At 47.9% G+C, this 24,344-nt stretch overlaps 2 protein-coding genes across 4 annotated transcripts in view; one reads left to right on the plus strand and one right to left on the minus strand.

Moving 5' to 3' along the window:
- STAT4 (signal transducer and activator of transcription 4) overlaps nucleotides 1–23,500 on the minus strand; it is a 113,089-nt gene extending 89,589 nt beyond the window's left edge. The window contains exons 1-3 of one of the 3 annotated variants that reach the window (XM_041737044.1): nucleotides 23,483–23,500; nucleotides 3,456–3,584; nucleotides 1,739–1,883 (exon numbers count right to left, since the gene is read on the minus strand). In XM_041737044.1, the coding sequence (XP_041592978.1) occupies nucleotides 1,739–1,883; nucleotides 3,456–3,583 (273 nt within the window). In that variant the 5' untranslated portion in view covers nucleotide 3,584; nucleotides 23,483–23,500. Of the gene's footprint in view, nucleotides 1–1,738; nucleotides 1,884–3,455; nucleotides 3,585–8,998; nucleotides 9,239–23,482 lie in introns of those variants that run through there. The other 2 variants (XM_041737045.1, XM_041737043.1) reach the window with 2 other exon arrangements.
- Nucleotides 5,631–9,385, plus strand: LOC121480813 (basic proline-rich protein-like). The gene is made up of 3 exons (XM_041737732.1): nucleotides 5,631–5,715; nucleotides 6,062–8,073; nucleotides 8,138–9,385. Exons 1-3 carry the CDS (start codon nucleotides 5,631–5,633, stop codon nucleotides 9,383–9,385), a joined length of 3,345 nt encoding a protein of 1,114 aa, XP_041593666.1.
- Nucleotides 23,501–24,344: the final 844 nt, after the last annotated feature.

Raw genomic sequence — 24,344 nt, forward strand, 5'->3', positions numbered from 1 at the left:
TACAATCCCAAAAAGTAAATAAGTAAATGATGTAAAATACATCATTCCCATTTACATGAAAAGATGTGAGAATTCAGAAAGATTAAGTGATTGCCCAAGGTCATATTGTGAGAATTTCAAATTTCAGAATTTCCAAAGACCATGCATCACCCATTTTATCCATCTGCATCCTTCTAGCCAAGTAACTTGTAAGATCTTTGCTTCTAGGCAAGATAAATATTATTGACACACACACACACACACACACACACACACACACGATACACTACATACATTTTAATTTTAGGCTTTGGGGGCCAATCCCTGCGATAACTATTCAAGAATGCCACTGCAATGTAAAAGCAGCCATAGTCAATATGTAAATGAAGCATATAGTTATATTCCACTAAAATACAAAAATCTGAATTTCATAGAATTTTCACATCACAAACTTAATTTATTTTTATTCTTTTTCAACCACTTAAAGATGTAACAACATTCTTAGTCATGAGGCCTCATAACAGGCAGTGACCTACTCACATCTGACTTCATATTTAGCAATGTGCCCACCCCTGTTTTAGTTTATTGATTAGAGCACTAAGCTAATGAAGCCAAGGTCAAATGTCTTATCCCTGTAAGAGACAGCTTGCTTTATACTGTGAAAAATCCTGTTTTGTTGGTAAGAAGCTATTCTCCTACCTGGCCAAGTGTTTTGCGAGTTTGTAGGGGATTAGAAGGGCAAAGACAGCTCAGTGAAATCCATACAACAAACAGAACAACATCTACGTCCCTCCCACAAATGTTAGTAACTTCCAGTACATTTCTATTACAGTCTAGATAAAAATTTCTAAAAATATATTCACTGTAACTTTGGGATTTTAAGAATGCCTCACTGAAAAGTGGCAGATGCACTTTTCATGTTGCCTGATACATTGCATAGCCACTCAGGAAATATTACAGCAGTTCCTATTCAGAGTTCATTATGAATGTTAGCACGGCTCAGTTTAACTCAGTATTAGCCTACCCTTAATTCTTTAGATCCCTATTTCCCTCGCTTCACTCATTTAGCTCCTTCTTCAATGAATATTACACATCTACTATATATCCAGTCTTGAGGCAGGCGCTGGGAATTCAGAGTTGAATACTAAAGTTCTCAGTTTCGGGGAGAAGACGACTCACAGAACTTACACTGATGTAAAATACACTAAATGCCATGGTACAGATGTGTTGTGGGAACACAGACGGATGGGCTTTGTCTGGCCAAACCTTTGCAGAGCTAGAGGCTAGAAACCTAGAGCTAGGGGCTAGAGAGTACCAAGAAACACTTTTGGGGGAGGTGAGACGTGAGCCAAATCTGGAAGGATATATACAACCGTAATACTAACTAGATTGTTCTAGGAGAGAGAAGGCAAGTGAAGAAACAGGAGATAGCCATGAACTTACTGTCTTTCAAATCTTCGGTCCAGTCTTAAACATAACTGGTAAATAGTCACATTAAAATCACACATAACTGGTAAATAGTCACATTAAAATCACACATACCTCCCCACTTATAGTATATTTCAGATTCAAAATTTCATAAAAAGCAAACATTAATTAATAAAATAAAATGGAGCACAAAACTTAACATGATAAGAGAATTCAAATTTTCCCTCTTAAATCTGAATTGAAAATAACGTAAGGGTACATATTTAATTTTTTGGCTGAATTTAAGACACATAAATCTAAACATTTTTGAAAAAGTAAAATGCATTCTCACCTGAAGGACTTTCCTAATTCTTTTCAGATTGTGTATCAAGAGTAGGTTTTTCTCTTTGGAAACGCGACCTAACTGTTCATCCAGTTGTATTAACAAGTTTTGAAGAAGAATTGTTGCCATGGTTTCATTGTTGGAAGCTGCCTCCCTAAAAAACAAAAGTGTTATTATGCAACAGGAAACAACTTAGTAAAACGTCTACTTTTTTACCATACTAATTTTGGTAAAATCTATTCCACAGTGGCAAGCACTTAAAGTTTTTTTTTTTTTTAGCACTTAAAGTTTTTACAAATTAAACTGTACACTTCAAAGCATACTCAACATCACTAATCATTAGGGAAATGCAAATCAAAACATGAGGTACTACTTCATACCTAGTAGGATGGCCATTACTGAAATCCTCAAATAACAAGTGTTGGTGTGGGTGCAGAGAAACTGGGACCCTTGTGCCTTGCTAATGGGAACGGGAAATGTACAGCCATTGTGGAAAATAGGATAGATACTTTTCAAAATATAAGCACTGAGTTACAAACAGAAATTCCACTTCTGGGCAGATACTCAAAAGAACTGACAGCAGGTCCTTGAACAGATATTTGTACATCAGTGTTCATGTTAGTTTTATTCACAGTAGCCAAAAGGTAGAAACAACTCCAGTGCTAATTGGCAGATGAATAAACAAAATGTGGTATACATTTACATAGAATATCACTCAGCCTTAAAAAGAGAAGGAGGGGGATCCCTGGGTGGCTCAGTGGTTTAGCGCCTGCCTTCGGCCCAGGGCATGATCCTGGAGACCCAGGTTCAAGTCCCACATTGGGCTCCCTGCATGGAGCCTGCTTCTCCCTCTGCCCGGGTCTCTGCCTCTCTCTCTCTCTCTCTCTCTCTCTCTCTCTCTGTCTGTCTCATGAATAAATAATAAATTTTTTTTTTTAAAAAAAGGAATGGAAGTTTCAAAAAAAAAAAAAGAGAGAAGGAAATTCTGATACATGCTACATGAATGAACCCAGGAAGAATTTGGTAAGTGGAATACACCAGCCACAAAAGCACAAATATTGTGTGATTACACTTACATGAAGTACCTAGAATAGTCCTATTCAGAGAGAGAGAAAATAGAATGGTGTTTGCCAGGACTGGGGGCCAGTGGGTGAGGAGTTATTGGCTAATGAGGCCAGAGTTTCAGTTTGGGAAGATGAAAAAGTTCTGGAGATGGACAGTGGTGATGGTTTGTACAGCGACGTAAATATACTTAGTGCCACTATCTACAAATGGCTAAGACGGTAAATGTTATGTATATTTTATCACAATAAAAAAGAGGACTATTCAAAGAAAAAAGGTTAACTGTACATGATAAACAGAGCTTTAAGGAAAGATTGTAAAACATAATAAGAAAAAATAATTATTTATATTGAGTCTGTACGTTGAAAATTGATGTAAGCGATAGGTTTACTTCTTGGCTTTTTAATATTTAGAAATTACTGGGATTTGGGCTTACAAAAAAACCAAAGTGCCAGAAGCACTAAATTTTCATCTACAATACATGAACCCAGAAAGGACAAGGATTTTCCTTTGAGGAAACTTTCCAAATCCTTGAAGAAAGTTCTCGATCTGAAATAATGTATGTACTCAGTCAAAAGCAGATCATAGGATAAATTCACAAGGATAGAGCATAAGGCATTTGTATATCAGCCTCTAAGGAAAATACAATAATGTTTGATCCTACCAGTCTTGATTTTCAATCCACTGAGCCAACAGATGTCGAATTTCCATAGGAAAGTTGTCATCGTAGAATTGATCTACTTGCTCCAAAAATTTGATTTCTAATTGTTGGACTTGATTCCACTGAGACATGCTATAAATGAAGAAGTAAAATTAGAGTTTAAAAATAACGTTAATGATTGTGGTACATGGTGCATGCCTGGGTGGCTCAGTCGGTTGGGCACCTGCCTTTTGCTCAGGTCACGATCCTGGGGTCTGGGATCAAGCCTTGCATCAGGCTCCCTGCTCAGCGGAGAGTCTGCTTCTCCCTCTGCCCTCTACTCCCTCTGCTTGTGCTATCACTTTTTCTGTCAAATGAATAAATAAAGTCTTTAAAAAAATTTACTGTGGTACATGGGCGTTTTCCTTTGGATTTATTTATTTATTTATTTTTTTAATTTTTATTTATTTATGATAGGCACACAGTGAGAGAGAGAGAGAGGCAGAGACACAGGCAGAGGGAGAAGCAGGCTCCATGCACCGGGAGCCCGACGTGGGATTCGATCCCGGGTCTCCAGGATCGCGCCCTGGGCCAAAGGCAGGCGCCAAACCGCTGCGCCACCCAGGGATCCCTTTCCTTTGGATTTAAAAAAAATTATTTATTTATTTATTTGGGAGTGAGCAAGCACGAGAGAGAATGAGCACAAGTGGGGGAGAGGCAGAGGGAGAGGGAGAGGGGGAAGCAGACTCTGCTGAGCGCAGCGAGCCTATGTGGGGCTCGAACCCAGGACTCTGGGATCATGACCTAAGCTGAAGGCAGATGCTGAACCACTCAGGTGTCCCTCGCTCAGACTTCAAAGAAAGACAATGTCGTCCATTAGTTAAGTAACTGGAAAAAATTTTCTTTTATAGTCACCCTATTTAAGACAAGAGTAAAGAGACAATGCCTTCCATCCAAAGATAAAGCAATTCTTAGCTTTTCCCTAAGTCATCTCTAATAAAGGAAAAAAAGTTCTTTGTTCCCAAACCACATCCTGCTTTGGTCTAACAGGAACTTCAGAACTTTCTCCAGAAAGCTTTCACTCCCCCTCAACACCTCCACTCTGTCACACAAATCTGTTTTGTCAACAAACTCCTTTCTTTCCCTTGCTCCCTCTGCACTCTTCTGCACTCTTGACTTTGAGCAACCAGAAGGCAAACATATTCAACTGTACCTTCTCAGAACCTCGTAAGACTTTCCGCGTGAATCGCCCCCAATAAAAGTCTCTCCTACCCAACCCTTCTTTTTTTTTTTTTTTCCCAACCCTTCTTTATTTCAGATGTGTCTGGCTTCCAGACTCATGCTCGCATTCCTAGACCTCTAGTCGAATGTGGTCTTTGCCTTATGAAGAGTTTCACATATGCATTTCTGTGGGCTCCAATTCTTTCAGGTAGAAATATCTCTAAATCAACACATATTTATATTTCTCTGTATGATGATCCACTATGACTGTGCAGAGCTTTTAAAGTCTACTCTTCATTAGTCTCTGATGTGCACCTGACAGTGGTTAACCCCTCAGGTTAACTGAGGAGGGAACCACACTTGATATGTATTTGGCAGCCTGTCACAAAACAAAAGCATGCGTTTCCTCCACAGTACCCTACTCTGGCCAATTTAGAAGCTTTAGGCATTTCCTAACACAGGAGGATTAATAGCACAGTCTTAATTAAGTTACAGTATTTTGCTTTTTCCAAAGCCAAAGTTCCGATTGTTTTATCAGCAATTTTAGATCAAGGAACAAAACTTTTACATGGTTAATCACCACAATATTTTGGCCTACCTTGTAAGTAAGTTAAGATTTATTTGCCTATAAGGTCACAATAACATATTTCATATATTTCATATACATATTCCTCAGGTTTCAAATGGAACCATTCTCAGGGCACCTTTTCTCTGACCTAAATCTATAGAGGAATGTTTTGCTAAAAGAAAGGAACTGGAAAAAGAAATAATGTTTTATTTCTACATCATTTCGTATCTTGAAGACCTTTACATGCACCACTCTAGGCATGTTGTAAGTGCTCAGCGAGTGCTTGGCAAGGGAGTGGCAATTCTGGGGTGGCTACGAACAGGGCAGGTGGAGAGTAAATTTTACTCCAACTTTAGAAATGAAAAAAAAAAAAAAAATCGGAGGGACAAGGAAGACGACTCCTATCCAAGATGCACAGCACCCAAGGACCAATCCGAGGTCTCCTGACACCAGACACCGTTGTCTTTGCAGATGCTGGTAGAGATAGACAGACAGGTAGACAGACAGACAGACGCACAGATAGACTGATAAACGGATCACATAAAACTGGAATAGTTGTTCCGGTGCCACAGTGACACTGTCCTACTAGGTCCTTGACAACTTATTCCAGGCACCGGTGAGAGAGCAGGAGCTGCAAATGCCACTACAATTGTCACTGCTATGATTTGGACCAAGATCTGTTTTCTAAGAATTCACTGGACTGAACACGTGGCAAAGCTGGGGAGCTCAGTCCCAGGCCCCGGGCGTCCAGAGGGCGGCTGAGGCCCTCTCCCCCGAGGCAGCCCCTAGAGAGGTCTGCAGTCATCCCTTCAGCCTCTAATGGCCAATTCTCCATCACAAGGAATCGGGGCAACATCCCTTCTGAGAACTGAGTGCCTGTCCACTCTCCTGGGGCAGCCGGTGCGGCCCAAGGGCAGCTCGAGGCCTTGGGGGCCCACACCCCCGTCGGGGCCACGGCACCTCTTCCGGATGCCAGGCCGGCCGGCCCACAGTCCTGCCCAGAGGAGCCAGCGGGGGAGGGGGGGATCCACCCCCTATCCCCCAGGGCTGCGAGGACACGCCCCCCCCGCCCCGCAACGTGCAGGGCCGCGGGAGCTCCCCCATTGTCCAGGGCCGCGGGACACCCCCCCCGTGGTCCAGGGCCGCGGGAGCCACCCCCGTCGTCCAGGGCCGCAGGGACACCCCAGCCCGTGGTCCAGGGCCGCGGGGACATCCCTTTCCGTGGTCCAGGGCCGCGGGGACACCCCCATCGTCCAGGGCCGCGAGGACACCTCCCCCCCATCGTCCAGGGCCGCGGGAGCCAACCCCGTGGTACAGGGCTGCGAGGACACCTCCCCTCGTCGTGCAGGGCCACGGGGACACCCCACCCCGTGGTCCAGGGCCGCGGAGACCCCCCAACCGTCCAGGGCCGCGGGAGCCACCTACCGTCGTGCAGGGCCGCGGGAGCTCCCCCATCTTCCAGGGCCGCGGGGACACCCCCATCGTCCAGGGCCGCAGGAGCACCCCCCCCCATCGCGCAGGGCCGTGGGGACACCCCCATCGTCCAGGGCCGCGGAGACACCCCCATCGTCCAGGGCCGCGGAGACACCCCCATCGTCCAGGGCCGCGGGAGCTCCCTCATCGTCCAGGGCTGCGGGGACACCCCCATCGTCCAGGGCCGCGGGAGCTCCCCCATCTTCCAGGGCCGCGGGGACACCCCCATCGCCCAGGGCCGCAGGAGCACCCCCCCCATCGTGCAGGGCCGTGGGGACACCCCCATCGTCCAGGGCCGCAGGAGCACGCCCCCCCATCGCGCAGGGCCGTGGGGACACCCCCATCGTCCAGGGCCGCGGAGACACCCCCATCGTCCAGGGCCGCGGGAGCCCTCCCCCCGTCGTGCAGGGCCGCGGGAGCTCCCTCATCGTCCAGGGCCGCAGGAGCACCCCCCCCATCGTGCAGGGCCGTGGGGACACCCCCATCGTCCAGGGCCGCAGGAGCACCCCCCCCATCGTGCAGGGCCGTGGGGACACCCCCATCGTCCAGGGCCGCAGGAGCACCCCCCCCATCGTCCAGGGCCGCGGGAGCTCCCTCATCGTCCAGGGCCGCAGGAGCACGCCCCCCCATCGTCCAGGGCCGCGGAGACACCCCCATCGTCCAGGGCCGCGGGAGCTCCCCCATCTTCCAGGGCCGCGGGGACACCCCCATCGTCCAGGGCCGCGGGAGCCCTCCCCCCGTCGTGCAGGGCCGCGGGAGCTCCCTCATCGTCCAGGGCCGCAGGAGCACCCCCCCCATCGTGCAGGGCCGTGGGGACACCCCCATCGTCCAGGGCCGCAGGAGCACCCCCCCCATCGTCCAGGGCCGCGGGAGCCCTCCCCCCGTCGTGCAGGGCCGCGGAAGCTCCCTCATCGTCCAGGGCCGCAGGAGCACCCCCCCCCCGTGGTCCAGGGCCGCGGGGACACCCCCATCGTCCAGGGCCGCGGGGACACCCCACCCCGTGGTCCAGGGCCGCGGAGACCCCCGTCGTCCAGGGCCGCGGGAGCCACCCCCACCCCGTCGTCCAGGGCCGGGAGGACACCTCCCCCCCCCATCGTCCAGGGACGCGGGGACACCCCACCCCGTGGTCCAGGGCCGCGAGGACACCTCATCGTCCAGGGCCGCGGAGACACCCCCATCGTCCAGGGCCGCGGGAGCCCTCCCCCCGTCGTGCAGGGCCGCGGGAGCTCCCTCATCGTCCAGGGCCGCAGGAGCACCCCCCCCATCGTGCAGGGCCGTGGGGACACCCCCATCGTCCAGGGCCGCAGGAGCACCCCCCCCATCGTGCAGGGCCGTGGGGACACCCCCATCGTCCAGGGCCGCAGGAGCACCCCCCCCATCGTCCAGGGCCGCGGGAGCTCCCTCATCGTCCAGGGCCGCAGGAGCACGCCCCCCCATCGTCCAGGGCCGCGGAGACACCCCCATCGTCCAGGGCCGCGGGAGCTCCCCCATCTTCCAGGGCCGCGGGGACACCCCCATCGTCCAGGGCCGCGGGAGCCCTCCCCCCGTCGTGCAGGGCCGCGGAAGCTCCCTCATCGTCCAGGGCCGCAGGAGCACCCCCCCCATCGTGCAGGGCCGTGGGGACACCCCCATCGTCCAGGGCCGCAGGAGCACCCCCCCCATCGTCCAGGGCCGCGGGAGCCCTCCCCCCGTCGTGCAGGGCCGCGGAAGCTCCCTCATCGTCCAGGGCCGCAGGAGCACCCCCCCCCCCCCGTGGTCCAGGGCCGCGGGGACACCCCCATCGTCCAGGGCCGCGGGGACACCCCACCCCGTGGTCCAGGGCCGCGGAGACCCCCGTCGTCCAGGGCCGCGGGAGCCACCCCCACCCCGTCGTCCAGGGCCGGGAGGACACCTCCCCCCCCCATCGTCCAGGGACGCGGGGACACCCCACCCCGTGGTCCAGGGCCGCGAGGACACCTCATCGTCCAGGGCCGCGGGACACCCCTATCGTCCAGGGCCGCGGGAGCCACCTCCCGTCGTCCAGGGCCGCGAGGACATCCCTCCCCCGTCGTGCAGGGCCGCGGGAGCCACCACCACCCTTGTCGTGCAGGGCCGCGGGGACCCCTCCCCGTCGTCCAGGGCCCACGGGAGCAACCCCCGGTCGTGCTGGGCCGCGGAACCACCCCCTCCCCCGTGGTCCAGGGCCGCGGGGACCCTCCCCCCACCCCCAGCGTGCAGGGCCGCGGGCCGTGCTGCAGGGGATCCCACGCAGGAGCAGGAACAGGAGCAGGAGCAGGAGCAGGAGCAGGAGGCCCGGCCCACTCACCCGGCGTCGGCCCAGGCCTCGCGTGGCGTCCAGTCCCGTGGGAGGCGCCCTCCGCAGTCCCAGGACCCAGGACCAAGGACCCAGGACCCGCCGCCGGCGCCGTCGTCAGCCGCGGATTTGCATTTCTCCGCCCCCTCGAGGCTTTCCTGTGCGTCAGCCCAGAGGCTCCGGGACTTTACGGGCGTCGGTTCCCACCCACTCTCTCTTCTAGAAACGCTAAAGAGCAGAAACCGCAGGCGGGAGCCGCTCGGCAGCCCCCCCCGCCCCCCATCACCCCGCGTGCGCCCGGGTGTCAGCAGGTGCGGCAGGGGCCGCCCGGTCTCCGCACCCCCTCTTGGGCCTTCCCGCGCTCGCCCGCACACCTCCCCGCCCGCACCTAGCACCTAGGTCCCTGGCTTCCTGCCCCCCCAGGCCGCTCACCCTGCTGCGCCAGCCCTGAGGAGGAGGGAGCGCCTGGGGGGGGAGGGAGGGAGGGGGCGCCTGGGGGGGAGGGAGGGAGGGGCGCCTGGGGGGGAGGGGTCACCTGGGGAGGAGGGAGCGCCTGCGGAGGAGGGGGGCACCTAGGGAGGAAGGGGCGCCGGACCCGACCACCAGGCTCAGAGACCTCTGGGGCTCCAGGCCCGCGGGGTCCCTCACGGGGAGCAGGGGGGTCAGCCGAACCCAGAGCCCGGCCGCTCCTACCTGCGGGGCCCTCCTACCACCTGCACCTGCACGGAGCCCCGCACCTGGTTGCCACGGGATGCTTTTCTCCCTTTGTGACACGGGCCTCTTCTAGAATCACGGGCCGAGGGAGCCTTGGCCTGCTCTGGTTCTAACACCTCTTCTGTACCTGGAGAGACAGACGGTGCGGAGGAGCCCCCGGAGTGACTCCATCAGGTGTCTCTGAGCCTGGGTGAGGCCACATGTTGGCCCTCCCTCCCCGGTGATCTGACATATTTCCTCTTCTCCGAGCTAGAGGCTACTCCTCACACACGATCCTACTAATGTTCAGGAACATGAAGACAAAATAAAGGAGGACAGACTGACCGAGGCAGAAAGAATGGCCCCATTTGCTTACACAGGAGTCAGAGCAAGGTACCCCGGTAAGGGCCTCCCTCACTCAGGTGTGCTTCCTGGGTTCTCCTCTCCCTCCTGACACTGTGATCTGATCACCTGCTTAAATTCACCCCTCTCCCTCCCACGCGCACCAGAATCACCAGAGTAAGTGGGTCAACTCCCCAAGCATACTGGTCATCTCTCCAGGTGGGCCTGGTCGTGGCTGCTGGCTCTGCTGCTCAGTCCCCACCTGCAGCAAGTCCCTAATGTGGGTTATCCCATAAGCTAGGCGCACAGTCTGGTTTCCTCTGGGGAGGCAAGTCTCTCCTGAAAGGTCTAAGTTCTTGGCACTCAAAATTCTGTACAAGTTGGTCCCAACCTATCAGGGAATCTCCCCTTCGCACCCCTTCCCCCTCCCCCCATCCCTACCCTGGAGCCCAGGATCCAAGGCAGTTGAGTCTGTTCTGTTCCCTAGAAGAACCTCTCCTGTTTCAGTATTGGTGCTCCCTTCAACTGCCGCTTCCTCCCCAAGCTGTCTACTTACTGAAATCCTATCCCTCTTTTTATAAATTTAATTTTAATTCCAGTGTAGCTAACATACAGCATTACATTAACTTCGGGTGTGCAATATAGTGATTCAACAAGTCCAACAAGTCAACAACCCAGGGCTCATCAAGATAGGTGTACTCTTAATCCGCTTTCCCTATTTCACCCATCCCCGCATCCACCTCCCCTCTGGTAACCTTCTATTTCTCCTCTGTAGTGAAGAGTCTGTTTTTTGGTTTGCCTTGTTTTTCTTTTTTAAATCCTTTCATCCTTAGTGAAGATTTCACTGATGACCCCAACCCACAGCAACTTTTCCCTGCTCTGAATTCTCATCACACTTCCCATCCAAACTAGTGCTGCCCAAGAAAAATAAAATACAAGCCACATGTTTAAGTTTTCTAGTAGCCACGTTGGAAAAGGTAACAAGAACAGGCAAAATGAATTTCAAGGCTATAAATAATCCAATAATACAAAATATTAACATTTCAGCATAGAATCCATATCAAAGTTGCTAATGAGATGCTTTGGATTCCGTATTTCAAACTAAATCTCTGAGGTCTGGTGCGTAATTGGCACTTTGAGGAAATCTCCATTTGGCCTGGGCGCTTTGAATGCTCAGGAGCCTCCTGCGGCCGGTGGCTCCCCTGTGAGTGCAGATCTAGACCACTCATTTAGCACTTTTCACTTCCTGCCTTCCAGTGTTAGTCATACTGGTTTTGTGCGTCTTTACCATCATTATATTCAACTGTTGAGCGCCTGCTCTACAAAGCCAATTCCGTTCTCTTCTTCCTTTTAAGGACCTCGCCTCAGGACTCCCTCAGCAGCTTTCAAACTGATCTCTTGACCTCTTTATCCTCTTAAAAATTGTTGACAACTCCAAAAATTTTTGTGTGTTACTCTTCTGCATCAAATTCATATTTACTGTGTTAATCCTAAATCTGAGGAAAAATTATTTATTAAAAATTATCATCATAAACCCATTATGTGTTAAAATAAATGTTTTTGAATGAAAAACAAGTGTATTTCTAATATAAAAAAGTTAGGGAAGGGAGTGCCTGGCTGGCTCAGTTGGCAGAGCATGTGACTCTTGATCTCAGAGTTATGAGTTCCAACCCCACTTTGGATGTGGAGATTACTTAATAAAATCTTTAAAATTTTTTTTTAATTAAAAAAATTAAAAAACTAGAATGAGTGGCATGGATTTACATTTAAAAATCTCTAACGTGTGGGCTGGGAAAAGACAGTTGGATTCTTAATCTGCAGAAGCAGACTTCTGCATTTTATCTTTTGCAAAATATTGTTTTGGTTGAAGTATTTGAAGAAAACCGGACTCACACTATGTGTAATTGGAAAAGGAGGAGCATTTTTTTTAAAGACTATTTATTTATTCATGAGAGATGCAGAGAGAGAAGGGGAGAGACACAGGCAGAGGGAGAAGCAGGCTCCCTGCAGGAGCTCCATGCGGGACTCGATCCCAGGACCCGGGGTCATGGCCTGAGCCAAAGGCAGACGCTCAACTGCTGAGCCACCCAGGTGTCCCAGGAGGAGCATTTTAATAGCCTTTTCAGATGATCCTTCTTTGATACCACAACAAAACTCAACAAGTGATAGTTTTTTAAGGGTTGGTTGCACTGTGGAATGTGAAACTCCAGCAGTAAGCTCTATATGTACACTCACATTAAAATCTGTTGGCACATCTTATATTTTAAATGGAAATTTTACCCATACAATTTTGTAATATCATACATTGGTTATTTGGAAAACATGAATCCACTATATTATGCAGATCTTGTAAATGCTCACACACTTCATCGTACAAGTCAGAAAACCGTATTAGTTAATATCGCCACTGATCTTATTAGAAAAGTATTTTTAAGCACTGGAAATTGTTAAGCTCAGAGGGAGGATGCAAGTTTTCCATATTCTAATTTTTGCTTGAAAACTTCAATTTTATTATTGGAGACAGACATTGTCAAGTGTTTTCCCTGAAGTGACAGTCACAAACCGTTCATTTTCAGGAAAACGTCTTCCAAATACCCAAGTCTGAATAACCACAGTTTAAGTCATTCTTCTGAGTAAGGATGATGTTCTGTGACAATCACACAAGGACTTTTCTTGAGACGATCACCACACCTTAATGTGTGTACTTCTCATGCTAGAATATTATGGAGACATTAATATAAAACGTAATAAAATTAATTTTCCAGCTTCACTGAAAACATTATAAGTTAAACTAGCATTTAAATAGTTTTAAGTGTGTGGTGATAAAGAGTACAACGAGGGGCACCTGGGGAGCTCAGCGGTTGAGTGTCTGCCTTTGGCTCAGGGCGTGACCCCAGGGTCCTGGGATGGAGTCCCACATCAGGCTCCCCCCAGGGAGCCTGCTTCTCCCTCTGCCTGTGTCTCTGTCTCTCTCTCTGTGTATCTCTTATGAATAAGCAAATAAAATCTTAAAAAAAGTACAATGACTTTTAGAGTAATTTGGCATCACAGCCTTGGTTCACACTGAGGCACCAACATTACCCACCATTGCTTTGGTACCATCAGTGCAAATGTCGATAGAGTGAAAAAGCAAAACATTATTATAAAAATAGTTTTATTTTCACAGACAGATGGCCTTTCCTTAAAAAGGTCTTGGCGACTATCCCCTGGGAATCTGCAGACACTTTTGAAACCTCTGCTCTGTCTACTGTATCCTATCCACCATCATCAGTTCATCCAGTGGTATATCATGAGGGAATCTGTCCTCAAATGAACATTTTTTTTTTCTTGGTTAAAGCATCTTCCTTAAACCTCTGTCTACCGTCCTGTTTCATGAACTGAGCCCGGCTTCTAAGAACAGGTATCTCTATGTCCACTTTTCTTTGTCAGAGTTAAGTCTAAATAGCCAGGTCCCCAATTTCTTGGCCCTACATGGACCCTGGTTTCATCAGTCCCTTAGAGTCAAAGACAAAGAAGAAAGGTGGGGGGAGGGGGGACTGGAGAAGTAGGAGAAGAGAAATAAAACCAAAGAAAAGCACATTGTAGTGAAAGCCCCAGTTTGCTAAGCTCAAAGACCACAGCAGATTCTTGTCCCCCTAGAATCCATGCTCCATTTCCCCTAGTTAAATCTCTATTTCTAATTTTTTTTGCCTCCCCTTAACTGGGAAATATCAGATTATAGACTTGCAGGAAAGTCCTGACTGTGCCACTTTCTAGCTATGTAACCTCTCTAAGACCCAAACTCTGTAAAAAAGGGGATAGTATATCCCGCCATAGAATTGCTGGGAAGATTCAAAAATCTAGTGTAAGGAATAAGATAAGAGCTCGATAAGAGCTCTTAAGATAACACTCGATAAGAGCTGCTCTTAATAGAATCATAACAACCAAGTTGGGAGGCTTTGAAAGTGACTAGGATAACTTTCCTCCCCTTCTCTCCTCATCCTCTGGATGGGTTTCCAAATGGAGATGAAGAGGGGTCAAGGGAGATAGGCAGGTTCACATCTGTGCATCAGAAGCCGAGACGATACAGTCAGTTCTTGACTGCTTTTTCTTTCTTTCTTTTTTTTTTTTTTTGTATATTTTTGTATTGGTGCTGGATTTGCCAACATATAGCACACCACCCAGTGCTCATCCCGTCCAGTGCCCCCCTCGGTGCCTGTCACTCAGTCACCCCATCTCCCGCCCACCTCCCCTTTCACTACCCCTTGTTTGGTTTTCTACAGCCTCTGAGTCTTGGGGGAGTCAAGGGGAGGAGAAGGGAAGGGGCTATCACTTTCCCTGACATTGGTTGTGAGCAAGCTCCACCTTCTCCCAATTCTTGTGCGAAGAATGTAAACATTTTTTCATTTTCATGTTTGTGGAAGCACCTTACCCGTCCCATCCAAGCTTCCTCTCTAATGTGTCCTTAAGAAACTAGAGGGAGTTAGAGTCCGATGCTGGGTCCAGAGAACGCGCATGTACAGACATGCTGAACTCCACGGTAGCCTGTGCTAGTATCAAATGAGCAGGACAGCGAGGGTAACTGGGACAAGACAGCGTGGTGTGGGTCTCAGCTCATCTGGAGGCAGGTCCCTCAAGCTCCAGCAGAACAGGGGCAAGGTCTACAAAGGGCTTTAAAGACCTGTCTTGTATCCTCAGGACCGGTTTCCAAGGACTGTGCTCCCTCTACTGCCACCTCAGGAGCACCGCAGTTTATAAATCACAACATTCCAACAGCCTTTTTTCAGCTCCAACTGCATGCCAGATGGAGTGCTGAGATTTACAGGCATTGTTTTTACCAATTCCTCACAATTCTCCAAAGCATTAAGGATCATTCTGATTTCTAACAGACAAAGAGATTAGGCTTAATGAGGTTATTAGAGGGACTGGTCAACGGTAATCAGAAGGTAAAGGGCAGGTTCCGGAGTCAAACTCAGACTGTCTGGCTCCAGAAACATTTGTAATCATTGGCTTTACTAAAAATCTTATCTACTCATATAAGAAACGCAATGAATTTCCCAAAGAGCTACGGAAGAAGTAAGTTTAAGGATCCAAACGCGGATTCCAAAATAGAGAGGCTCATTGGATAGTCTATTAATCAAAGATGATGCGTATACTCTGATTCTCCAGATTTGCCTTGCTATATGGACGGTTAGCCATGCATTTAACAGTCCTGCATGTGCCGGGATGGTGGCCACTTTGCCAACAGATTTCCAAACCATTTAGCAAATTATGTGGTTCTACAGCATCCTGCTTATAGTGTGTGAAAGGTGACTGTTTTACCAGTGTGTTTCTGTTTCTTCTTCTGTTTCCATTTAATGTACTTTTTCATATATTGGTCTCTCTCAGAATTGAATATTTAGTGGATCAGAACGAAATGTCATTTTCTTTGTATTACATCCATTCTTTGATGGAATGCCTCACCACCTTCTGAGGAGGGCTCTTTCAGCTGACTTGCCTTGTCCAGGCACTTCATTCTCACTAGGACTGCCACTACCTTTGATAATTATAATAATATCTAACATTTATAGGTTTATAAATGCTTAAATAAAGTCAATATAAAGATGTAATGTACATCAATTCTATCTAAATGCCAAGTTGAAGAGGGTAGAGGAGATTATCCTCTGTCTCTCTCAAAATTTTTTTAAAGATTTCATTTATTTATTTGAGAGAGAGAGAGAGACTGAGCAAGAGAGAGCAAGCCAGGGAGGAGCCAGAGGGAGGAGGAGAAGCAGACTCCCTGCCGAATAGGGAGCCTGAGCACTGGGATCATTTCCTGAGCCAGAGACATGCTTAACTGGCTGGGCCACCCAGGCGCCCCTCTCGACTCTCTTTGCTTAGGAAAAAAAAAAAAATCCTTGGTTAAGCTGTTTGAGGTAGTAAGAGAAAGCAAAACAAAACAAAAATGGATAAAGGGCTCCATTTAAAGGCATAGATAGAAATTGGGAATGTGGAGCAGATAGCAGAGAAAAGAAACGAAGGGAAAAAGAAAAGATATAAAGGGAGCTAAAGAGGAGGAGAGAATGGGAGAGAGAAGAAAACATGGCACAAAACTTGCAAAGAATAAAGGAGCTTAGTAAAAGATTTCTACTGATGAACTCTAATGACCCATATTTAATTATCTATATTAAATTATGTTTTTTTCTCTGTTGGATATCTCCTCTTTCTCCTCAGGCTTCAGAATGACTGGTCTGGTTTTTATTGTGGTCATATTGAAGGTAATGAAAGAAAGGAACACCAAATCAAAAAGAGGTGTGGTATATCTTTCCACTTACTGAGGTCTTTGGTGTATTTCATTAATGTTTTGTATATAAATCCTAAACATTTTTGTTAGAGTTATATCAAATTACTTTTTATAGTCTTTTAAAATTTCAAATTCCAGTTGTTCATTGCAAGTAACTTTTGTATATTGACAATGTATCCTGTGATCTTGCAAAACTCCCCTATTAGTTCCAGAGGGTTTTTGTAGATTCTTTGGAATTGTCGGCATGCACCATATTATCTGTGAATGTTTTATTTCTGGAAAACTTGTATTTCTTCTTTTAGTTCTTCCTCTCCAATTTTCCCTTTATTTCTTTTTCTTGTCTTATTACACTACCTAGGTCTTCCAGTGCAATGCGGAATAGGAGTGATGAGGGAAGATATCCGTGCCTTGTTCTCGATCTTGGGAGGAAGACATTCAGTCTCTTACCATTAAATATGTTAACTCAAAAATTTTCAAACATACCCCTTATTAGGTTAAGGAAGTGCACTTTTATTCCTTGTTTTTTGGAATTTTTTTTTACATTGATATGACCATATTTTTTAGTCTGGTAATGTGATTAATTACATTGATTTTACGAAGTTAAACTGGTTTTAGATTCTTGGGATAAACCTCATTTTGTTGTGATGTGTATTCCTTTGTGTATATTGCCAGATTTAATTTGTTATTATTTTAAAAGGATTTTCAAGCACTATTTTATGAGAGATATTGATCTGTAGCTTTATTTTCTTGTAATGTCTGTTTTATTTTATTAGAGTAATAATGGTCTCAGACTATGTTAAATGTTTCTTCCTCTTCAATTTTCTAGAAAAGACTGTGTAGAATTGGTATTATTTCTCCCTTAAATTTGAAAGAACTCACTAATAAAGCTATCCCTGCCTGGAGTTTTCTTAGTGGAAATTTTTACCTTACAAACCCAATTTTTTTTTCTTATTGAGGTATAATTGACATATAACATTATACTAGTTTCAGGTGTACAACATAATGACTTGATATTTGTATATATTGGTAAAATGATCTTCACAGTAAGTCTAGTTAACATCCATCCTCATGCATAGTTACAATTTTTTCTTGCAATGAGGACTTTGATGATCTACTCAATTTATTAGACAGAAAACTCTTCTGGTTACCAATTTCCCCTTGAATGAGCTTGACAGTTTGTATCATTCAAAGAATTTATCCAGGGCAGCCCCGGTGGCGCAGCAGTTTAGCGCCGCCTGCAGCACAGGGCGTGATCCTGGAGACCTGGGATCCTGTCCCACGTCAGGCGTCAGGGCTCCCTGCACGTCAGGTTCCCTGCTTCTCCCTCTGCCTGTGTCTCTGCCTCTCTCTCTAGTTGTGTCTCTATGAATAAATAAATAAAATCTTAAAAACACAACAACAAAAACAAAGAATTTATCCATTTTGTCTAGGGCTGGCTTCAGCAGCACATATGCTATCCATTTCATCTAAGTAGTTGTATTTGTAGGCATAAATTCGTTAACAATATTCTTTTTATTCCCTTAATTGTAATATATAGTAATGTCACCCCTCTCCTTCCTGATATTGGTAATTTGTGGCTTTCTTTTTTCCAGGACAATCTGACTAGAAGTTGATCAATTTTATTGATCTTTCGAAAGAACAAGCTTTTTGGTTTCATTGATTTTCTCTATCATTTTTCTGCTTTCTCTGTCATTGATTTTTGCTCTTGCCTTTATTATTTCCTTCTGCTAACTTTGGTTTCAATTTGCTTTTCTTTTTCATGCGTCTTAAGATAGAAGCTTAGGTCATTGATTCTTCTAATATAAGCATGTAAATCTTTCCCCTTTAGCTGTATCTCACAAATTTTGATATATTAGAGTTAAATTTTCATTCATTTTCTTCAAAATCTTTTCTGATTTCCCTTGTGATTCCTTCTATGATTTATGGGTTTTGTTTTGTTTTATTTTAGAAGTGTGTGCCTGGGTGGATCAGTTGGTTAAGCATCTGCCTTTGGCTCAGGTCATGGTCCTAAGGTCCTGGGATCGAGCCCCACGTGGGACTCCCTGCATGGAGTCTGCTTCTCCCTCTACCCCTCCACCCGGCTCATGCTCGCTCACTCTCTCTCTCTCAAATAAATAGATAAAAATCTTTAAAAAAAAAAAAAGAAGTGTGTCATTTAGCATCCAACTATTTGGAGATTTTTCTAGGTATATTTTTATTTATTTTAACTTAATTCCATTGTGGTTGGAAAATATATTTTATAATTTAAATCACTTTAAATTTGTTGAGTTGTTTTATGGCACAGAATATGGTTATCTTGGCTAATGTTTAGGATGCACTTAAAGGAATGTGTTCTCTGTGGCTGCTGGGTGGTGTTCTGTCAATATTAATTCGGTAAAATAGGCTAATAGTGTTAGGATTTTTCTTTCACTTGAGACTTTTAGCCTATTTATTCAATTATTATTATCAGAGGAATGTTTAAATCTTCAGCTGTAATTCTGAATTTTTCTCCAGTTCAGTTACTTTTTGTTTCATGTATTTTGAGGCTTTATGTGTAGGTGCATAAACACTTGGGATTCTTTTGTCCAATTGATGATTTTTCCCTATATGATTATGAAATGACTTTTTAACCGTGATAATATTTTTTTGCTCTGAAGTCAACTTTATTTTGTATTTATATATCCACTTCAGCTTTCTTTGATTCATGGTAGTATGGTATGCCATTTTCCCAATATTTTACCTTCAACTTTATTTTATATTTGACATGGGCTTCCCACAGGTAGCATATAATTGGGTCTTTTTTACCCAGTTTGACAATTTCTACCTTCCTTATGGATAATAAGCTTTCTCCACTCTGGTTGTTGAAAGTAAATCCCATCCTTAGCTCTGCATGAGCTCTAGAAGTTCTACTCACTCCTTTCTAGTGGTTTTATTCCCCTAACTTTGGGTAGTTCCTTCGTACACATGCACTAATCAATACTCAGCAGAATCGGGGGCAGTGGTCCACAGTCTCTTCTCTGGTGCACGGCCCTGTGAAACTTAGTCCACTCGGCCTCCCCAAACTCTTGACTCTGTCTTCTCATCTTGGGAGACTGTCAGGCTCTGTTTGCACTCCCTCCTTCTGTGCCACAGTATGGAAACGCTCTCCAGAGAGTGAGATAAGGCAGAGAGAAGGCCCAGTTCTTTACTTCTCTCAGAGATCATTCTCTCTCACTGTCTCTGTTTGCCAATGCCTGAAAACCATTGTTCATATATATATATTTTTTAATTTAAGTTTTTAAGGTAGGAGGGTAAAGCCACCCCTGGAAGGGCTGCCAGATTTAGGGGAACAAAGCAAGACTTTCAGTAAAATCTGAATGTTAAATCAACAGCCAATACTTGTTAGTATATGTATGACCCATACTTATAGTATAAGTATGTTTAAAATACAAATTTAATGGGGTTTCTTGGATTTTATCTAGCAACTCTAATCCCTGTTAAGCCCATCATGCTCAAAGCAGAAGTCCCCAGACACTCTTTTAAGGACCAGAGCTATGTATGAAATCCATTCAATTCAGTATGAAATATTTACTGAGCTCCTGCAGTGTGCTTATCACAATGAGAGTGATTTAAGGAGGAATCTTCTTAAGGCTATATCAACTGGCAGAGAAGAGAAAATACACATAGGAAACTAGAAGTGCTCAGTTGACCTACAATACTAAGCATAAGTGTCACAGGAATACAGAAGAGTTAAAGGCCAAAACAAATTGAAGAAGTCGGAAAATACAGGAGATATGGCTAACGGAAAGAGTGAAGAGTGAAAGAATTGTGCTCCGGAAGGCGGAGGGCAAGGATGTTCTGTTTGCCTAAAGAAGCTAAGACACCGATGAAGGACTCTGACAGGCATCCTCCCAGAAAGCGAGGAAAATAACCTGAACAAAAGAAAAGATGCCTTGGGCAAGTCATGATAAACAAGGCTAGCTGGTACCAGGACATGTGGGAACAGTTGTTCAGTTTGTTCACTGCTCAAAGGTGCCCAGTTGGGAGGCTCAGTGGGGACTGAGGTCCCAACTGCTCTGGTTCCAGGACATGAGCCTCTATGTGGGGCCTCATCTAATTGAAAGAAGGGATGCTTTCTCCTACTTCTAAGTTTCTTCGTGGGACATTTGAGGTCCCGGGGGGGCAGGGGGGCTTCAGGATCTGCCTTCTGAGCAGACCCATTCCTTCTGTGGCTCTGAGCCAGGTCGCCAGTCGGAGTCCCTGCAGGGAAGCGGGGGCAGATGTTAGAAGGTGCAGCACCTCTGAGCCACAGACCTTGGGGTCCTGGGCTACTGTGGGAAATGAGCTGGGAAGGGATGGGAGGAAAGTCAATGGTCAGAAGGAGCAGAGTGGCTGAGCACGACGAGGTGACAGGGCTTGGCCTAGGACCCCCAAGGTGGACAGCAGTGGTGCCACCTGGTGAGGCAGGCCCTGGGCCAGATGCACCTAGCCGCCAAGCGGTGGGCACGGCTGTGCTAACAGGCGCCTACACGTCTTCTGTCTCTGGAAATTCTCCCAGGAGAAGCTGCAAAGCGTGATTTTTAAGGAAAAAGCAAACCTCGGGGGTAGGCATAATTCATCAGCCCCCCCAGTACATCCCACGAAACCCAGCGCAGCCCTCGCCCGTGTGAAGGCCACCCTCATGCCCTCTTGTGCCAGAGCCCTGCCTCCCAGCCCTAGCCCCAGACGTGATTGCCCCTTACCTCCCCGGGGTCCCCCCCAAACGAGACAAATAGGAGGAGGGGACAGAGGAGAGTCACTGCAAACACTGCCTCAAATAGCAAGAGAGGAAGGAGTATCTGGAAGATGTGAACGAGAACAGCTACTTTCTCTGTCTCCCCCTTTATCAGTTTGATCTTAAAAGAAAGAGGCAACCAGATGCAGACTCAGCTGGGTGGAACTTCAGCTTCATGTTTAGTTTTGTCGCCAGCATCTCACACTAGGCTCTTTATCTTGGGCCTGCGAGGGTTGTGGTTCTCTTTACAGAAAAAGCCTCTAGCAGAACTTCGCCCACTTGGAATTCCTTGCCACAAGAAAAAAAAAATCCCCAAAGCAAAGGACCACCTGTAACAAATAAATGATTTGTGAAAAAAAAAAAAGTCGAAGGAAGGGGTAAATCCTTCCTTCTTTTTTTTTTTTTTTTTTTTTGTTTTTTGTTTTTTGTTGTTTTTTTAAATCCTTCCTTCTTACACAGAAATTATTGAGGGCTGCGCCGTCCAAAAGCCAGCTCAGGTGAACCAAACTCAATCAGACGCCTCCACAGATCCCAGAAGGGGAGCCTGTGTCTGAAGCTCCACTGAGTGAAAATAAGAAGCTAAATCCTAAAAGTGAAGGGTTTCCAGCTTCCTTCAGTTGTCGGCCTCTCAAGTCCCCACTGACAGGAGCCACGCTGTCCCCTCCACGGGGCCTGCGGGGTCCTGCCCGGATCTATGCGAGGTCAGAGCAAAGGGGGAAACTCTTGCACACAAGTGACAACACAGTTTTGGGTGGGAAAGGGCAACTTTAAGGATGGCCCGTCTTATTACGCAGACCTTCCTGTGTCCGTCAAGTTGCAGAGATGGTCCTTTCCTTAGTTTGGAGGCTGGAACATTAGCCAAGCAGCAGAGGGCACTGTCCCCCCAGTGAAGCCGCCTCCCAGGCAGCCGAGCTGGGCCGGGCCTTGGGTTCCTTTCACACGCAAACCAGACGCATGTGATTCTCTAGGCTCCCGTCCATCCGTCCCCGAGATGGCCTGCAGGGTCTCCAGAGTCAGTGACCAAGCCCCTCCTCGCTGGCTCCTGGCTCTGGCCCAGGCAGTGGGGGGCCCCTCACGGGGGGGGGGGCGAGGGGAGCCCCAGGCCTTTGGTCCAAGGGTTCCAGGCCTTCCCTCTTGGCCTTGCTCACCCTCCATACCCGCAGGGCGACCCCGGGAGGTTCATATCTAGGGGAGACCGGAGCCAGGAATTTGGTCAACTGAGAGAGAACCTGTCTTTGCCCTTTATTTATGTGGGTTTGTCCAGGTTTACACAGAGTGGTAGAGCCAAGATAATCGGGGTCTTGCTCCTCTCCCAACATTCGCACCAACACGGATCAGCTAAGGGAGGACACTGCTCCATGTGTGGACGCACCTCTGGACAGGCCCCCTGGCTCTCCTTTCCAAACCAGTTGCCACTTTGAGATCCTCTCTTTTGGAAACTTCTAGAGCCACTATTGCTTCTGCGTTGGCTGGCCAGCTGGTTTTTCCAGAGAACGTTCTCTAAAGACCCAACTCGTTTCTTACGTTGAGGCAAGGCCTGTGCGTTCCCTTCCGTCCTTGAAGCAAGGGCCACAGGAGCTCACAAGGAGGTTGCAGGACAGGTCGGCGTCCTGACAAGCGCCGTCACGACAGAAAGGGTTCATCATCGTTCATTACATGAAACAACACTCGTTCCCCTAAGCACCGAAGTCCAGGGTAATGGACTGTCTATTCCAGTCCCTTCTCAGTGGCGCCCCACCTGCAGGTTGAGGCTGGGGAAGCTTGCCGTGTGCGGCCACGTCCAATGGCACGTGAAACGGTGACACGATCGCATGGTGGTAGCTTGTCCTCTAAGTATAGCGTCCCCTTGCCCATGTCTGCAACTGCCCCAGGTAGACGAGAGGTGTGCCTTAATGGGGTACCCTCTAAAGATGCTCAAACCAGAAGCTGAGGTTATAGCAGAGGGCTAGGTTCCCACAACACTTCCGACGTCACCCCAGGAAGGGCCCTGGGTGTTACTTAGTAATGAGGACGAACGATTTCATAGAGCGGGTGGCAAAGGAGAACAATCAGATGCTCCCGTTACCGCGTCGCCCCGGTGAAGGGCGGTAATCCCCGGAGAGGGATTGGCCCTCTTGTTGAGGTCGAGGCCATGAAGCAGAGTCCCACTGCCCACCCCCCCGGCCTCCTCTGGCAGCCCTGGGCACCCCGCGCGCCTCACTGGCTGCACCCACGCCCCACTTCTCTCCCTAGATGGGAGCTTCCAGGGCAGCGCGGTGCTTCTCTTGGGAGATAAGCCATGAGCACATGTCCTGGCCGCAGGTGCTTCACGCTTGTGAGGCTGCCGGGCGGCCGGACAAGGGTGGTACAAGGGCGGCTCGGAGGGCCAGCCCAGAGCCTCCCATCTGGACGGCCCCTCGCCTCGGTGTGCACCGCACTGTGCAAACCTGGGCTCACAGGGCCTGTTGTCTCCGGCTGGTTTACTCACCTGCGTTTATTCAGCAGCACCGCTGAAACCTTGGTTTCTCACCCTGAGGCCTAGGTCTTTCTACCGATGGACACTGTGCCCGTTCCTGGGCATGTTTCAAGGTCAAATATGCAGCTGATTCAAATTCTCAAAGTGAATTCTTATCATTTCAGGGCATGGGAGCCCAGAACCATCCAGACCGGCTGCCACATTCCCACGTCACTGTGGGCTCTACTGGGAAGACCACAGAAGCCACCTCCCGGCGATGCTTGGTTTCCCGCAGCGACCGAGGCTCTTGGACGCCTGGTGGGGCCCCTGTCCGGTGCTCCGTCTTCGTGACCCCGTCTCCAGGATGGTGAGGGCTAAGCACCTGGAATTATCAGTGGCCTCTTCTACCTACAGCACATAGTACTGAATAAAGACATCATACGTCCCAGACCTACTGTATCCAGAGCCTTGAAGCGCCGAGCCTACCACTTAACCTCGAAACCAGTTCCTTTCCCCTGGAGCAACTCGCGGTTGAATTCCTATCAGAAGCAACCACGTATTGCCTGATTGATAGAGTATCAATACAGTACCCAGGCTACAGACCAGCAGGAAGGACAGAGGGCCCCAGAGAGGGAACCGAAATGGACAGTAGGTCGTCGATCAAGAAGCTGCACTCGAAGCTATGGGGAGGGCCACTTACTTCACGGCGAACTTGCTGAATTGGTTGAAGTTTTGCAGGGTCACATCTGTTATCCTTTAACATTTCGTGGAGGATGGAGGAGGAAGTGCCAGCATACTGGGAAAAGAGCCAACATAAAATGGTTGAAAAATAAAAGGAAAAACGGTTTTGTTCTGAAAATTAAAGACCTATGAGTTCAGCTGCTATAGCGAAGGG

The sequence above is a fragment of the Vulpes lagopus genome, chromosome 22 (assembly GCF_018345385.1).
Source record: "Vulpes lagopus strain Blue_001 chromosome 22, ASM1834538v1, whole genome shotgun sequence".
Lineage (NCBI taxonomy): Eukaryota > Metazoa > Chordata > Mammalia > Carnivora > Canidae > Vulpes > Vulpes lagopus.

Bases quoted from the DNA above. Each gene is read 5' to 3' on its own strand.
- LOC121480813 (XM_041737732.1), top strand. From the start codon at position 5,631: ATGCACAGCACCCAAGGACCAATCCGAGGTCTCCTGACACCAGACACC. The intron at 5,716-6,061 runs GTAGACAGACAG...CTCCATCACAAG, and splicing joins TGGTAGAGATAGACAGACAG to GAATCGGGGCAACATCCCTT. The intron at 8,074-8,137 runs GTCCAGGGCCGC...CCCATCGTCCAG, and splicing joins GCAGGAGCACCCCCCCCATC to GGCCGCGGAGACACCCCCAT.